The sequence below is a fragment of the Heptranchias perlo genome, chromosome 10, assembly GCF_035084215.1.
Source record: "Heptranchias perlo isolate sHepPer1 chromosome 10, sHepPer1.hap1, whole genome shotgun sequence".
In the NCBI taxonomy this organism is placed as follows: domain Eukaryota; kingdom Metazoa; phylum Chordata; class Chondrichthyes; order Hexanchiformes; family Hexanchidae; genus Heptranchias; species Heptranchias perlo.
Genome location: NC_090334.1, coordinates 73,941,353 through 73,959,381, shown reverse-complemented (window position 1 = coordinate 73,959,381; position 18,029 = coordinate 73,941,353). Strand labels below are relative to the sequence as shown.

General features: G+C 42.4%; 1 protein-coding gene and 1 non-coding gene across 2 annotated transcripts in view; one reads left to right on the top strand and one right to left on the bottom strand.

Moving 5' to 3' along the window:
• The window catches only part of alkbh1 (alkB homolog 1, histone H2A dioxygenase), a 37,576-nt gene extending 20,482 nt beyond the window's left edge, over positions 1-17,094 (top strand). The window contains exons 3-6 of the mRNA XM_067992028.1: positions 1,491-1,653; positions 5,657-5,747; positions 11,087-11,280; positions 13,191-17,094. Of these exons, the coding sequence (XP_067848129.1) occupies positions 1,491-1,653; positions 5,657-5,747; positions 11,087-11,280; positions 13,191-13,641 (899 nt within the window). The 3' untranslated portion in view covers positions 13,642-17,094. The remainder of the gene's footprint in view (positions 1-1,490; positions 1,654-5,656; positions 5,748-11,086; positions 11,281-13,190) is intronic.
• LOC137326814 (U1 spliceosomal RNA) lies at positions 847-1,008 on the bottom strand. Its single transcript, XR_010964276.1, has one exon. It is a non-coding gene; the product is annotated as a U1 spliceosomal RNA (small nuclear RNA).
• Positions 17,095-18,029: the final 935 nt, after the last annotated feature.

Here is an 18,029-nt window from a genome sequence, read left to right as displayed (position 1 = left end):
CCGCCTCCTGGGAGCGGGTTGGCCGCCCGCCCTTCATCCCCCCTCCTCTCGTGCAAACCGGAAATGTACGGGTTGGGGGCGGCTCTGAAATGATGGCAATTTTCAATGCCATCCCCGCCCCCAACCCAACTGTTTTTTACTTTGAAAATCAAGCCCCATGTGTTTAACAGCCTAATGACTGAACTTTGATGTTCTGTAAAGATGTGCATTCACATCGCATTACTAGGTCAGAACTTTATATCCGTTGTCTTTGTGTACCATTTATCATTGATAAGTGGTGTACTATACCTACCCAGAATAAAGCCAGAAGACCTTCTGAGCACCCACTATTTTGAATATTTTTTTTTATATTTCAAAAATATACTTTATTCATAAAATTTGTAAAGGTAAACAGAACAATGCAACTATCACAAGACAACTACAGGTCATACATGATAAATACAGTTCATGACACTCCAGGGTGCCTCATTGCACTTGCAATCAATACAGATTACAGTTACATTACAGCAATTACAGTCATTACACATTCATTACGAGGAGTTTCTTTTGGTTTCCAGTCCCTCGGCGTACGATGGCGAGAGCGTCCTAAACTGTGGCCTTTCCTCATCGCGCTTTTGCGGCGGCTGCATCTCAGCATCCAGTCCCGGAAATGCTTTAATATCTATGGGTTTCTCGGTATTTTGCTGAAAAACTAACAGGACGTTGAACGACAAACACCACTATTAATCGGCCAGCAAGTCCTTGGGGCTGATCGCTCGGATTGACAGTGATTCGAGCATGGAAGTTACTCCATTAAAAACTCACCGCTCTGAGAGCTCATGTTATTTCTGTTTTTAGTCATAAACTAGGGGAGAGCGCGAACGCAGTCCCACTATCACAAATTTTGCAGTCGAGTATCCCGCATTTGGGGACATCGCAGGCGTCAGCACATCCGAAGTGCAATGGGCGAGCCTTGTCCTGGGAGATCGGCCTTTTTTTTTCCAAAAATATACTTTATTCATAAAATATACTTCATAAAATTTGCAGCAATACAGTTGTCATATCACATTCCAAACGTACACAATACAGATTATACAATTTGCAGGTTACAGCAAGTACCATTCAGTGAACACATTGTACATAACTACAATTCATCACACTCTAGGGTGCCTCATTGCATCACACTCAACACAGATTATAGCTTACAGATTCATTACAGGTACATTACAGATTCATTACATGTACATTACAGCACTATTTTGAATATATTCATCAATGGGCAGACCAGATGAGCTAAAAATTCATGTTGGTGCTAGTTGCCTGGTTGTTGGTTAGTTCTGTCGGAAACACTTTTCTATCCAAGATCCTATATTTAACCTCTTATTTTATCATAATTAAGGAAAACCCCGATTTCTGCAGAAGGGAGAAGGAGAAGCAAATAGGTTTTTCCATTTGTCATTTGAAAACGTTTTGGTGTAAATTCTATCTATCCAGTTCTGTTTTCTGATTAGGGTTCATGTTCATTTCGGATCCCTTTCTTCCTGGATGGCAGCGTTACTGGGCAAAGCAATGTTTGAAAACCTACCCTCAGAAACCAAATGTCTGCAATCTGGACCTTCACATGTCGCCAGAGGAAACAGCGGACCTGTGGGAGCAGAGCAGAGAACAGCTGAGGTAACTGCTGCAACCTGTGAGGTATCCTGGCAATTGAAAAGCCTCCATTTTTCCTCGTTTACAGCCTTTATTGCCGGCACACGTTTCAGCATTTCCAGCACTCTCCGTTTTTATTTCATAGCATAGCAGGACCTGGGTACGAACCAAAGATGTGGTGAGTTCCCCAAATCTTCGATATGCTGTGCAGAATGTGAGTGATGCGGTCGCTATGCTCCCTGAAGTCAGCTGGATTTATAAGCCTTGAAAGAACAGTACAATGGCTGTAGTAATTTTCCAGGTGTGCTTTAATCTACGTGGAGGATAATTGCATTTTTGTAGCAGTAGTGTGTTCATCTAGTCCTTCTCTTCCCCTCCTGCTTACTTCTCGACTTTATCAATGCTTGTCTTGTATCCTCCATTTGTGTGTATGTGTGTGTCTATAAAGTGTGTATGCCAAAACTTGTTTATTTTTTTGACCCTCCTTTCCTTCCCTCTGTTATCAATTATATGATGTTCCAATCTCTTACCCCCCCCCTCCCAAGGTGTACACAATTTCAGTCTTTCCTCCCAAAAAAAAATAATTAATTTGGGCCTCAAATAGAATTTATTTCAATTCAGATAAAACAAACTTAATAAATTCAAACAGGTAAACATTATTGAAGCACAGGTAACATCAACTACTATCGCTTAAATAACCGGCTGGAGGATCGAAAACAGCATCTGTTCTTTGGTGGAGCCCCCTTTGCATATTTTCAACCCCTCCCACTTTACTGGTTTGATGGATGGCCCCTTTGTCTTTCTCCTTCCCTGTGGGAGAAGGGCCTGGTTTCCTCGCTGATTCTCCCTGATTGTACATTGGAGATTTGGGGAATTCATCACAGGCTGAATCTTTGGGTCGTACCCAGGTCCTGCTACTCTGTGAAATAAAAACGGAGAGCGCTGGAAATGCACTGCTAGTCCACTAGCATCTGAAAAGAGAAAAGACAGCGTAATGACGAATGTGTTTCCAGCGCTTTGCAAATATTTTTATTGTTGCTACTCCATGCTGCAGCCTGCTTCTGAATCATTTAGTACTTTTGCTGAATCGTTCAATGTCTGGACCAAATTTAAAACAAAAAATCTAACAAGATTACTTTCATTCACAGTATCTTGTGAATAAACTGGCTTTAGTGAGTTCTATAGATACATCTCTAATTCTCTTTAATATCATCCAGGATGCCAGTGTACAGAAACTCAATTTCACAGGTGGTATAAAATTCTCTTTTTTTTCATAAGTATGAAAGACAGGCAGTAGTCAGGACTAATCCTTAAATAATAGATACAACTCGAATCAGGATCTCTTTTATTATGCACCTAAATGTGCTTTGACTCCAAAAGCAGGAATGGAGAGAGGGTTAATAGCCACCGTTAGCCCTTTGAATATTTTAGTGTAATGGACGCAACTGTAGAGATGTATAGTTTTCAGCACTTAAAGCAGAATGACCAAACTCCTACTGCCAATGGAGAATGCATTTTCTGCTCTTTTATGGGGAAAGGAGGTTCTCTCAGTAACTTTTCAGAATGACATACAACTGCATATTTGAACTGCTAATAAGCAGCTGGCAATTGGAGAGTGTCTGTCTGCCTATTCAAGTAAGTTGCCATGTACTTCACATCTGGGGCTAAAAAGCTTATAAAAACTGATGAGAAGAAATGTGCCATTCAGGCTTTTTTTTTTGCACACTGCTCCCTGTTGTATCTTCTGCTACCTCGCTCAGATTTCTTATTCCATCAGCTAATAAAGGCCTTGATCCCATATCATATTTGAAACTTGCTAATTTTAGCTGTGCAGTACAGTTTATGTAACAACTACATGCAGTGTAAATATTCCAGATTCTCATTACTACCAGCATCGCCACATTCCGAATTGTACTACATACCGTACAGTACAAGGCCTCCAAAGGAACAGAATCTAGTAAATTCAGCTGTGTAATCTCCTATTGGAAGAAAGCATAGTATTGAGATCTTTCTTTAACAGCGTGTATAAAGGAGACAGGTTTTGAGAGCAAGTCTACCCACCCACCTGTACCACACACCATAAGCAGTCAAAAGGGTTGACCTGCTCTCGGCGCTTCACCAGTCTTGTGCTAGAACCCCCTTGTGCTCCACAAGATACTAACAAAACATTTTTTGTGTCAGTCGTGTCTCCCTGTGTTGCTGCAACCAATTGATGTATAGGTTGGGCTGATGTAGTTATATCACTTGGATCTGTTTTGCTACATAACTATCACTAGCTTGGTTTTCAGTACTTTCCATTATCTTGTATGGAGTATTTATAAAATCTGTATGGATCTAACGGACACAATGGACTTTGTTTTAAAAACCACAAATTAAGTTACACATCTGATTGAAACTATTTGATGCCAGTTTAAATTTCATTGGCTGTCAATTACACCAGCATTGGAGTGATTTTTTTTTTGCAGAGATGCATGGAGAATCCAGTCCTAATTTTAAAATGTGTCCCATTTACATACCAAGCGCTATAAAACACAGTGATAGCCGCTTACCACATTGGTAATGATTCCACAGTGATCTTAATGTATTGTACACGTCGAATGTTTTTTATAAATGGACTCCCCAGTTAGCTGCACTCTGAATTTGTAGAGAAGTACATTAGCCAACCATTCCACAATCCCCCCCCCCCTCAAAACTCCATGGATGTGGACCTCAAGGAAAGAAAATCTAATGGAGCAGCAATGTCCGTTGTCTGCTTATTGAGACAGAATGTTGTCATATATTTTAGCTGACCTTCCTTTGTGCCTTCTTTTAGTCAGTCAGAAAGGACAGAAGAATTACGCCAAGGTTTCAAATTCTCATTCTTGTTTTCAAATCCCTCCATGACCTCGCCCCTCCCTATATCTGTAACCTCCTCCAGCCCTACCAGCCTCCACGATCTCTGCAGTCCTCCAATTCTGGCCTCTTCCGCATCCCCGACTTTAATTGCTCCACCATTGGCAGCTGTGCCTTCAGCTGTCTAGGCCCTAAGCTCTGGAATTTCCTCCCTACACCTCTCCGCCTTTTTACCTCTCCGTCCTCCTTTAAGACGTTCCTTAAAACCTACCTCTTTGACCAAGCTTTTGGTCACCTGTCTCCTTATATGGCTCAGTGTCAGATTTTGTTTGATAACGCTCCTGAGAAGCACCTCGGAATGTTTTACTATGTTAAAGGCGCTAAATAAATGCAAGTTGTTGTTGTAATTCAGCATGGGGCTTATTGTGGATTTAAGTATAGTTAAATTTGAACGCCGCCAAATCTTTCAGTGCAGAATCAAAATCTCTTCTTTTTATTTCTCTCTCTCTGTCCGTCTCTCTTTGTATCTCTCGTTGTGCCTCTTCCTCTTCCTATCTTTTTTCTTTCTCTCGGTTTCTCTCTCTTTGCATGTGTTTCAGTCTCTTACTTTTTTTTTAAAAATCAATAAATTACTAATCCTTGTTTTAAAGCCGCAATATCAAACTTTATAGAGCTAAAGGGTATTTCTTAATTCACGGTTTTCTTTCTTTGAACCAAATGCAATATTTGTAGACTTTATAAATTTTAAAATCTTCCTGCAGCCTATCCCAACATCAGAGAAACAGCAGTACCAGTATTGTATGATTCCTGAAAAATAAGAAGCATGCAGTTTCAAGATGCCAAATGCGAGGAGCATGTAGCCTCCACTCTCAATGTTGTGTGTTTCGAGTCCCTGAGCTGCCAATCACTACCCACTTGTTTTCTTTGGTTGGGTGAGTTTCTAATCCATCCTTGTCCAAACTGCTGGATGGTGTACTGCATGGATATGGGGCACCATATCCCATAAGCAAGGAAGGGGTTGAAAACTGGTATAGTCAAGCAGGATGTACTTCAGTGATGTGGAGTCCCAAACAGGCATCATTTGGGGCAATGAAGATGGCTAAATGGTAGGTGTCAAGTTGTACCTTCTGGAAGTGGGGGAGGTGAAGGGAAGTGAAAGTGCATTTTTTTAAATGGAACTTACTTTCTTTTCTAGGCTAAAAGCTCCTGGTAAACGAGAGGCTAAAAGCTTGCTGGAGAAGCTGCGATGGGTTACCCTAGGATATCATTACAATTGGGAAACTAAGGTAACTTTGCTCTTTGACTGAAAAAGCATTTTGAAGAAAAATGCATACTCCCTCCTTTTATCAGGTTCCATTTTGTGATTTCAGTCTGTGGCTTGGCACTATACACCTGTCGGGAGGACGAGCAGATGACCTGCTCCTAGCCTCCTGCCAACTTCGCACTAGCTTGTCAGAGGTGTGCAAGAGCAGCTAAAGGGGTCTAGTGCTTTCTTGAAACTACCTCATTCTGTGGGATGGAGTCTCTGCTCAGCATCTACCGCTGAACTCACAACCTATCCCAGAAATCACAGGCATACACTACATGTGTTGTAGATGTTTTTCTCTCCCTCTCTTTCTTTGCCATTGTTTTCTCCCCCCCCCCCTCCCCTCTCCCTCCCCCAAGCAGACACAGATGCTGGGTGTCCTCTTGTAACTCAGCCAAGTGACCGTTCTTCCGGTCTGAACCGAGACCATGAGTGTGAGTGGAATCTTCCATTACAGGGGATTCACAGCTGAGCCCGATCATGATCCAGGATCAGGTGGATAGTGATTCGGAGGGAAACCTTGGTCACTTTTCTTTTCCTCCCCCACTCTCTTCCTCCCCTCCAAAAACCCAAAGGTGCTGAGGCCAATTGAAGCAGCCCTACTGCTACAAGCACCTACCTACTGTAAGTAGTTTGCCTTGGTGGTTCGAATCACCTCCACCCACCCCCCCATACAGTTCTAGACGACGGGAATTACGGTGAACAGAATTGACTCACGGACAAGTTTTTCGGACTCAATCGTACAGTGTTTATTAAGGTTAACACACACCGCCGTCTTCAATATATCAAAAAAAAAGTAGCATAAGACAATACAGTACACTACGTCACTACCCAGAGTAGAGTATACGCTATACCCCACCCGCAGAACCTTCCCATTAAACCCCTATGGCTTGGTTGGGAACACACAACACCCGTTCACACAATACTGGTGGCCTTAAGGATGTGGACTTGGACAATGCTCACCCCGATTGTCCCTTGACTATCTCGCTGCTTCCCCTTGTAGAAAACGTGTCTCCTGGTTCCGTACCGCCAATGCAGTATTCAAGTCTTAGTTTGAGGTTTGTCCAGACAGTTGAAGAGCGAGGCTCTGCTTCTCGTGGTGGTTTCTTCTCTCCACCCCAGGCGGAGTGCTCAGTTCTTGTTGTGAAGGTGAGGCCAAGCGAAGACGAGAGCAGGCTTGGAAACAAGAGAGCTAAAAGTCCCAAAACTGCCTCCTCTTATCCCCCCCAAAGTTCCAAACTTCTTCGCGCCATAAAAATGAAACGTTCCTTTTTCTGTGGTGCTGTTTTTGTGTAGTCAGTAATCTTACAGTGATGTCCTTTTGCTTCCAACCTGTCTGGGATTTTGATGGCCCTCCTTTGTTTGGCTTCCCGCCCTTCGAGGTTACCTCATCTAGGCAATGGTGGCCATGATGTGGAGATGCCGGTGATGGACTGGGGTTGACAATTGTAAACAATTTTACAACACCAAGTTATAGTCCAACAAATTTATTTTAAATTCCACAAGCTTTCGGAGGCTTCCTCCTTCCTCAGGTGAACGGTGTGGAAATCTCCACACCGTTCCACATTTCCACACCGTTCACCTGAGGAAGGAGGAAGCCTCCGAAAGCTTGTGGAATTTAAAATAAATTTGTTGGACTATAACTTGGTGTTGTAAAATTGTTTACAATAGGCAATGGTGGTAATGGTTGATAGTAGGTTTCACTTCGCACATGGTCCTGGGTTAAGTAGTTTAACATTGATTAACAATGGGTGGCTCCATCTCCTGCCAATTACCGTATGCATTGCCCTTCCTGGCTCATTGTGTTCCCAGAGAAACTCTGTCCGCTCAGACATTTCTCTTAATTGGCTTAGGGGTCTGGTCGGAATCCCCTGTCCATTACACACACCTGGGCCACACCCACGTTTCAAACAGGCTGCTGTTTTTTTCAGCAGAAAAATCTTAAAACACTAAAGTCCACAAAATGTCTGTTTGTAAATCCCTGGGGCCTGCGCCGATGCTTACACTAACCAACCCAGCTGAGGTCAACAAGCTCATTACAGACCAGAGAGTCAAACCTGGGACCCCCCACCTTGATCCACATGGCTCAGCTGCTCACTGTCTTAACCAAATGAAAAATTGTAAACAATTTTACAACACCAAGTTATAGTCCAGCAATTTTATTTTAAATTCACAAGCTTTAAATTAACCAAATGAAACATCAGGACAGCCCAAATGTAGATATTTTTTCATTTTGAAACGATCAAATAATGTAGCCGACATTTGCTGAAGAGTTATGCAGCACTAAAAGGTCCTGTGGTTCTCGTGTTCTCATTTGTACAGAACACCTCTCCTACCTACATTCAGTTTCCTTCATTATCTTGGAAGAGCTATTTTCCCTACCTCTCTCTACCAATGGTAAATGGGATACAGCTGATAACTATGAATAGTCCAGCAGATAATTCACTTTGCATCTTTCAAAGTGTGCTCATAATCACGCCAAAGATTGTAAAAATACTACGAAGTTAACAAGCTATTATTGATTTCTGTATTGCTACGGGAGTTCTTCAGGGAAGCGTTCTCGCCCCAACTACCTTCTGCTGCTTCGTTTAATAACCTTCCCTCTCCCCGGTCATAAGATCAGGAGTGGAGTTGTTTGCTGACTATTCCAAAGTGTTCAGCTCCATTCAAAATTCCTCCAATAATGAAGCAGCCCATGCCAACCTACAGCAGGATCTGGACAACATCCAGGCTTGGGCTGGCAAATGGCAGGTAACATTCGTACCACATAGGCTAGGCAATGACCATCTTCATCAAAAGAAAACCACAGCCAGCTCCCCCTGACCTTCAACAGGATCACCTTTGCCAGTTCTCCCACCATCAACATCTTGGTGATCACCATTGACCAGAATCATAGGAACATAGGAACAGGAGTAGGCCATTCAGCCCCTCGTGCCTGCTCCGCCATTTGATAAGATCATGGCTGATCTGTGATCTAACTCCATATACCTGCCTTTAGCCCATATCCTTTAATATCTTTGATTGCCAAAAAGCTATCTATCTCAGATTTAAATTTAGCAATTGAGCTAGTATCAATTGCCGTTTGCGGAAGAGAGTTCCAAACATCCACCACCCTTTGTGTGTAGAAATGTTTTCTAATCTCACTCCTGAAAGGTCTGGCTCTAATTTTTAGACTGTGCCACCTACTCCTAGAATCCCCAACCAGCGGAAATAGGTTCTCTCTATCCACCCTATCTGTTCCCCTTAATATCTTATAAACTCCGATCAGATCACCCCTTAACCTTCGAAACTCCAGAGAATACAACCCCAATTTGTGTAATCTCTCCTCGTAACTTAACCCTTGAATTCCGGGTATCATTGTAGTAAACCTACGCTGCACTCCCTCCAAGGCCAATATGTCTTTCCGAAGGTGCGGTGCCCATAACTGCTCACAGTACTCCAAGTGCGGTCTAACCAGGGTTTTGTATAGCTGCAGCATAACTTCTGCCCCCTTGTACTCCAGTCCTCTAGATATAAAGGCCAGCATTCCATTAGCCTTATTGATTATTTTCTGCACCTGTTCATGACACTTCAATGATCTATGTACCTGAACCCCTAAGTCCCTTTGGACATCCACAGTTTTTAACTTTTTACCATTTAGAAAGTACCCTGTTCTATCCTTTTTTGATCCAAAGTGGATAACCTCACATTTGTCTACATTGAATTCCATTTGCCGCAGTTTTGCCCATTCACCGAATCTATCAATATCCCTTTGTAATTTTATGTTTTCATCTACACTGCTTGCAATGCCACCAATCTTTGTGTCATCGGCAAACTTAGATATGAGACTTTCTATGCCTTCATCTAAGTCGTTAATAAATATTGTGAATAATTGAGGCCCCAAGACAGATCCCTGCGGGACTCCACTAGTCACATCCTGCCAATGTGAGTACCTACCCATTATCCCTACTCTCTGTCGCCTTTCGCTCAGCCAACTTCCTAACCAAGTCCGTACTTTTCCCTCGATTCCATGGGCTTCTATCTTAGCTAACAGTCTCTTATGTGGGACCTTATCAAATGCCTTCTGGAAGTCCATATAAATAACATCCATTGACATTCCCCTGTCCACTACTTTAGTCACCTCTTCAAAAAATTCAATTAGGTTTGTCAGGCACGACCTACCTTTCACAAATCCATGCTGGCTCTCTCTGATTAACTGAAAATTCTCGAGGTGTTCAGTCACCCTATCCTTAATTATAGATACCAGCATTTTCCCCACAACAGATGTTAAGCTAACTGGTCTATAATTCCCTGGTTTCCCTCTCTCTCCTTTCTTAAAAAGCAGAGTGACATGTGCAATTTTCCAATCTAGAGGGACAGTTCCTGAATCTAGAGAACTTTGAAAGATTATAGTTCGGGCATCCGCAATGTGCTCACCTACTTCCTTTAAAACCCTGGGATGGAAACCGTCTGGTCCTAGGGATTTGTCACTCTTTAGTGCTATTATTTTCTTCGTTACTGTTGCTTTACTTTGATCCAGTTAGGATTAATTAATTAATCATATCAATACTGTGGCCACAAGTGCAGGACGTAGGCTAGGTACTCAAAGCCTCTCCACCAGCTACAAGGCTCAGTCAGGAGCATGATGGAATACTCACCGCTCATTTTGATGGGAGTCGCCATAACAACACTCAAAGCTAGACACCGTCCAGAACAGTGCAATTTGCGCGATCGACATCCAGTATGGCTGCAGTGTGTTCTATCTACAGGTCGTACTGCAGTAATTCACCATGGTTACTTAAACAGTAGCAATCTCGTGAAAACACCATCACCTTCAAGTCACACAACATCGTGACTTGGACATATATCGCCATTCCTTCATCATTGCTGGGCCAATAGCCTAGAATTCCCAATCTTGTACCATGACACAACAATTCAATAGTAACTTCCAAAAGGGAATTGGATATATACTTGAAAAAGAAAAATTTGCAGGACTATGGGGAAAGAGCAGGGAAATGGGACTAATTCGATGGCGCTTTCAAAGAGCTGGCACAGGCACAATGGGCCGAATTACCTCCTATACTGTACAATTCAATGCTTCTAACGACTGCAGTGGTTCAAGGAGGTGACACACCACTGCCTTCTCAGCCATTAAAAATGCCCTTCAAACGTCACGCAAATCCTGAGAGCAAATTAAGAAATAGCGAAACTTGTAATGAACATGTGAGAGTTTATGTATTAATTTAATATGAAACCTTTAATGATTCTATCTTTCAGCTCTTGAAGGTGGCATTCGTTATGGGTGTAATTGGCTGTTTTTTTTGTGCTTTTTGTTTGCAGAAGTATTCACCTGATCACTATACAACATTTCCCATAGACCTCGCTTACCTGTCTGAACAAGTGGCAGCAGCATGTGGCTTCCAGCAGTTTAAGGCAGAAGCTGGGATATTGAATTATTACCATTTTGACTCCTCACTAGGTATTCATGTGGATGAATCTGAGATGGACTACTCCAAACCTCTTTTATCATTCAGGTGAACAACATGGCTTTATTTCAGGGATCAAAGAGTAGTTCCTTTAATGAATGTCTTTACTGATCATCACGGTCTGGGTCGGGTAGTGTTCAATGGTGTTTCCAGTGGCAGAAGGGTCCATAACCAGAGGACACAGATTTAAGGTAATTGGCAAAAGAGCCAGTGGAGAATTTTTTTTAGGCAGCGAGTTGTTATGATCTGGAATGCACTGCCTGAAGGGGTGGTGGAAGCGGATTCAATGGTAACTTTTTCAAAAGGGAATTGGATAAATACTTGAAGGGGCAAAATTTGCAGGGCTATGGGGAAAGGACGGGGGAGTGGGTCTAATTGAATAGCTCTTCCAAAGAGCCGGCACAGGCACGATGGGCCGAATGGCCACCTCCTGTGCTGTATTATTCTATGATTCTAGTGGTTCTGTTTTATTAATGGTTTAAGCAAAAAGTGCCCTTGTTGTTTACTGGATAAGTTGTTCCTTTTGTGCTGTGCTTCAAGGAAACGGCCTTGAGTACCAGAAATTTCAACACTTCAGCTTCCTCTCCATCTGAAGTGATTACACCAAGGACTTTGGTGGGGGGAGGGGGGTGCGGGGGTGGTGAGGAAAGGAACTGTTGTTCAAACTCTAGGTGCCTTTACTCCACATCTCAACCTAAGCACACTTGGCATCTGGAGGGAGAAAGGTTTTGCTTCAGTAACTGTAACTTCAGTTGTATTAACAGTTTAATCTTTTTCTCAGCAATGTCAGTGACACGTAGAGGTATATGCCTTGATTGACCGACTCTATAGACTGGAGGGAAGTGCTGGGTGGAGGTTGGGAGTGAGTAAACATTGAGAAGATGAATGAAAGTAATTGAATTCTACCAATTTTGCAGAACACTGACCTTTTATTTCTAAAACTCAAAGGTTTTTTTTAACTTCCATTTTTCTCCCCGAGGGAGCAATGGCTGACCTAATCCTAAGCCTCTGGCAATACCACTCTGAAATTTCTCACTAGGCAGTGAGTGTAGCTCAGGTGGTAGCCCTCCTGAGAGGTGATTTGGGCAGGGGAAGATCAGGGGTGCAAGTCTAAATCCCACTACGGCGTTGCTGCTCCAACATTTTGTGTCATCGGTCTCTCAGATTCTAATGTTCAGTCATACTTATGAAATATATGACCAAAGAATGATACAGACGTTTCATTTCATCAAAGTGAGAAGCCAAACTGCTTAATACAGTCAAAAACATATTACTATCCCGAATGCAAAATGAAAGTCCGAAGTCTTGGGCCAATTTTTCAGTGTTACGTGACAGTAAGTGTGGAAAAGTTATGGTATATAAATATTTTTATTTCAAGACCACAATAGGTGTCAAGTTCAACAAATTTATTTTAAATTCCACAAGCTTTCGGAGGCTTCCTCCTTCGTCAGGTGAACGGTGTGTAAAAGGTCAGGTCCACACCGTTCACCTGACGAAGGAGGAAGCCTCCGAAAGCTTGTGGAATTTAAAATAAATTTGTTGGACTATAACTTGGTGTTGTAAAATTGTTTACAATTGTCAACCCCAGTCCATCACCGGCATCTCCACAACAATAGGTGTCAGCTGTGGCTCAGTGGTAGCACTCTCGCATCTGAGTCAGAAGATTGTGGGTTCAAGTCCCACTCCAGAGACTTGAGCGCATAATCTAGGCTGACGCTTCAGTGCAGTACCAAGGGAGCACTGCACTGTCGGAGGTGTCGTCTTTCAAATTGTATTGAAGAGATTGTATTTGAAGAATAGTTTTGTGGATGAAGTACCAAAGGATGATCAGCACCCGTGAAATCACACCAGCATTGAGCTAATGCTTCAGGAGGAGGGAAGGGGAGAAAATTGGCTGGATGAAGAAAATTCAAATCACTAATCTCAAGTTTTCTTTTTTCTCTCCTTTCTCTCTCTAGTTTTGGCCAATCAGCTGTGTTTTTACTTGGAGGCCAGAAGAGGCAGGACCCTCCCCTTCCCATGTTCATGCACAGCGGCGACATCATGATCATGTCAGGCAGGAGTCGGCTTCTGTATCACGCAGTGCCCCGGATTGTCCCTAATCTGGAAGGAAGGGCAATCCCCAGCTGTTTAGAGCCAATGACGACCAGCGACAGCTGCTCCGCCGGCGCAAGCTTTCGGCAAAGTGACCAAGGTGACTGGGAAATCTGTGCGAAATACTTGCAGAACTCCAGGGTGAACATGACCGTGAGGCAGGTGGTGGGAGTCGGACAGAGTTTCCCAGTTGAGCCAGGCGGTGGAAAGATAGCAGACTCCCAGCCGTACTCTTATCACCAAGATCCCTCCAAAGAGGAGAATGAGCATAAACGACAGAAAATAGTCAACGAAGAAGTGGCAGAGCCTCCATAATTCTACTAACTTTTTCTGAGGATTGGTTAGTGCTGCTGTTTTGTGCTGGAAGATCCACAGAGGCAAGAGATGCTTCAGCTTACTATGTCTATATCACAAGATTTCTACTCACTCTTTATGTACCTGAAAAAGTGTTGAGAAAATACTAAAGGATCTCCCCACCAATACCCATTTTGAGGGGTCTCCCCATCAGCAGCCGCTTCCAGGGGTCTCCCCGTCAGCAGCCATGTTTGTGGGTTTTTCCAAATCTTTGCAAATTGAGGTGAAGGATATTAGTGCAGGGGAACGGAACACTTTCTATGTTGGATACTCAAGTGTCTTGTCAATCTGACAAGTATAGCCCCAAGGTGTATACCCAGCTTCGGAATACCCCTAATTGTAAGGCTGAGACATTTCTATTTCCTACGTCTGCCACCTTTGTGGCCTTTGAGATTCTCTGCCAGCCTATCTTTTAGGAGCAGTTTTCCACCCGGTAGGGACTGCGCTCAGACTGCCCAAACTCCTTTCAATGAGGCCCCTTAACACTAAAACACACAGAAAACAATCCTCCCACCTGGATTCAAGGGAAAGTAGTGTGTTGACTATCCAGTCCCTTTACCTAATTTAACACTCATTTTGGTGAAGTTTGCAATCAGAAGCTGGCTTTCGAGCAGTTACTGTTTTTCAAGTGTAACCGAGCTGAATGAACATAGAGAGAGCCCTGTAACAATGCAAGTGGGTAAAATCCATGAAAGGCCATTCAGACCATCTAGCGCAGCAGTTCATTTATGGCAACCCATTTTTGTGAAGCTGGTGAGTAGCATTGAAAAAGCCTGTAATGGTTACCTTACAGGAGAAAATGTGCTGCTAATGGGTGGAGACTTTGATAAAGTGACATGAAAATAACGAGCAGCTGGTACAAGATGATCGAATCTAGTGGGATGTTCAGTTTTATGCCCTCTGAATAATAAGTATTTATATATGAATATTGGTTTCTTAGTTGTCTGAAATACTTTAATTAAATGCTGAGCATAATGTCAGGATTGATAAATTGGTATTTAAATTCCCTCTGCTGTAGTCCAGGAATCTGTATGCATACAGAATATATTCTAAATATAGCAAAGAGGACTATAGAGGGAAACACAAGGGATACCAAAATGTCTAGTGTTTTATCTTCTGCCCCTTCTGAGTTCTAAGCGGTAGTAATTTACCATTGTTTTGTTAAACGCTAATTTGGCTTTTGTGTCACCTTACATAAACCTTACATTTACCTCTTGGGTCACCTGACAATATCAAGGATTGAACAAGACACAGTCAGATATATAACCAATAACCACTTTATTATACTTATTCTAAGGCCAATGTATTAATGGTGTTCAGCTTTGGGGATCACAGTGCCCACCTTGCAAATGTAAGAGCTACTGCTTCAGGTCTGCAACAGATTCTTTTTCGCGTTCAGAGGCGTCCCATAAGCAATCCGAGCACCTTACTTTTAATGATAGTTGACCCGCAATGCCCTACGTCTACTTGCACAATAGCTTAATCCATGGACATGATAATGGTATCCCCTTGTGATCTGAAGTGGTTATTTGTGTCTTCCCCAGGAGTGCTCCTCCAGTACAACCTCTGCCCATCAATAGGAGTAGTGTTGATATTATCCCTGGCAAATAAGTGCTGAGAATGAGTAAAAAATGCCATTAAAATTACCTTTTCCTGGGTTGTGCATACCCTTAATGATCCTATTCATTCTGTAAACGTAATCACCTCATCTCTACCCCTTCAGCTTGTTAGATTCTTTCCATGTAGGTATGGGGCCATCCTGTTTATCTGGTTTAATCTTGCTGAAATCTGCTTGTCTGTAATACCCAAAGAACCTCATGCATGAAGAGGAGGAAAGAGCTGTGTTTCTATTCTCCACTCACGCTGTTAAAAGAAAAAGAAACCCTTTCTTTTTATGGTGGAAAACAAATGTCACCTTTTCAGAGTCCAGTTTGAATCGCCCTTTCCTCGGTGGCGTTGAGCAATGGAAAATGCAGCGACTGGCAGAAAGCCCCATTAGAATATATCTCTAATAACAAGACGTACTCCTGAATGTGTTTAAACAGTTGGTGGTGCTCGTTTAAGCTGACAAACCTTTGATTAATTTTATTACCCTCATCATCTGCCATGTTATGCACCATCAATTCATTCTCAGTTATGGAGCAGAGTGAAATATAGTTTCAGTATATCGTTGCTGGGTGTAAATGTGGAACATGGAGAGCGGCATAATTCAATTTTTACTGCTCTTTACAATTTGTAGTTTATGGGCTGTGCCTATACTGTAGTTAGGTAATGTTTATTAGACTTGCAACTGAGCTGAAGATATTTCCACTGGTGTTCCTTGGGCACTGTAGACATTATGCTCGTGTTTTGCTGCGTGGAGGGAAGGGAAGAGGAGGCTAACGGAACAGTTTTTTCATACGACATCGACTACACCTCTTTTTTTAATTTTGTTTAAACTGTCATGTTGAAACCCCTGTGGTGCAAATCACATTCAAGTAGACAGAATACACCCTGTCCTGTATACGTATCAAGCTGACTCTGATTAAAACTGGTTTTGTTTATAACTCCTTCCAGCCCCTCCCATAGTGAGAAACCTGACGGAAGGTTAGTGACCGTCACACAATGATTGCCACAATCACTCGAGTTGGGATGAAGGAAGTTTGATGATTCAAATATACGCCCGCTGGGTGCCGCAGCGATGAGGTTGGATCAAAATGATGTGGGTCCTACCCATCCCTCCTCACATTTCATGCAGTGGTTGGTCCTTGGGCCTAGCGCTTTGGGCATCACAACCCCCATGTTGCATTCCCAGAGCTGACCTGACAAATAGCATGAATCCTTTTACAAATGTCTAAAAGGGATGCAAAAACACTTGAAAATGTTGTGTGTGTGTAAAGGGCAGTTCAGCAGTCTTCAGCTGAGTTATAAGGAAAGATTTGAGAAGTGGAGGACTTTTAAGCCTTGAAAGGAGGTGTCCGAGAGGTGATAGTATAGAGGTATACAAGGTTGTGAATGGTGTGGAAAAAATAAATTTAGAAATGTACTTTTAAATTGTGAGAGAAAGACAAGGGGGTTACAGATTCAAACAAGTCAAAAGGCAAATTTAGTTCATACGGAGTAATCAATATACTAAATGGACTTCCAGTTACAGTAATGGAGGTGAAAACTCTGGAACATTTTAAGAAACATTTGGATGCTGCAATGAGGGGAAGTCAGGGTCTTTCTGGATGGATAAACCAGGATGGGCTGAATAGCCTTCCACCTCTGTAATTATCAAATGATCTTGTGATATAAAGATTTAATGGATAATGATCTAATTGTTGCAGTTTAATCAGGATAATCTACAGTTAATTGAAATTCTGTGCTTGGTATAGTCTAAACATACAATGTTGTGGCCTCAAAACAATATAGTTCTTTCATTTGTAAATGTAACATTGCAATGTTTTTTGTTTCTTGCTGGTCAGCATGTCTGACATTGGAGAACATTCCACAGCTTTATAATGTATTGTCTTTTGTCCTGTATAATAGCCAAGCACTAAATAGTACACATGCAAGTACAGCAGAAGACATAAGTTGGTGCAGGATAGATAAATAGAGAGGTGTGAAAATGGTCTTCATTAGATAGGTTTGGACCATTCGTTTATATAAACAACATGATTTACCTCATAATGTGCCAAGATCAAACCATAAAATTATATTTCATATAAATATATTAGTTGACCTCAAGTAATGTAGCTCACTGACAATTTTGTTTAATTTTCTTTCTTCCTGTATCTTTCCCTCTCTGTGTCTCCCTCTCTCTAGTTCGTTCTGTCTCCATCTCTGTCTTCCTTACCATTGCATTCTTTTTATGGCTCTCACTCACTTTTTCTTGTCTCTGTATTTGCCTTTGCCTTCAACCCTTTTTCTCACTCTCCTGTTCTGTAAGTCTTCTCCGTATGTCTCTAACTGTCACTGTGACTTTCTGTCTTTCTCCTTACCCCTCTTACATGCCACAGGAGAACTGGAGCCAGAGTCTGGGCTCCAACACTCTAATCGCTGCAGACATCCTCTCTCCTTGGGGGCGTGGGGTCAGGGTATGTATCACCTTGTGTTTGTGTGGTTGGGAGACAAAATGTGGGGTTTAGAAGGAGTGGTGGGCAGCGACTGGAAATTGGAACAGCAAAGTCTACTGGATGCGGAGAGAGTTGGGCTGGAGCACGGGGATTGATCTTCGATCATCATGTGCCAATAATACATCAATGGTCACATGATTATTACAGACAAATGATGGGTGAGACTTACTGGTTACATGGCCCTCACACACTAGTGGGATGGCTAGAAATGGACAAAAGAATTTGTTTTTCCATTTATGTGAAGTCTCTCTC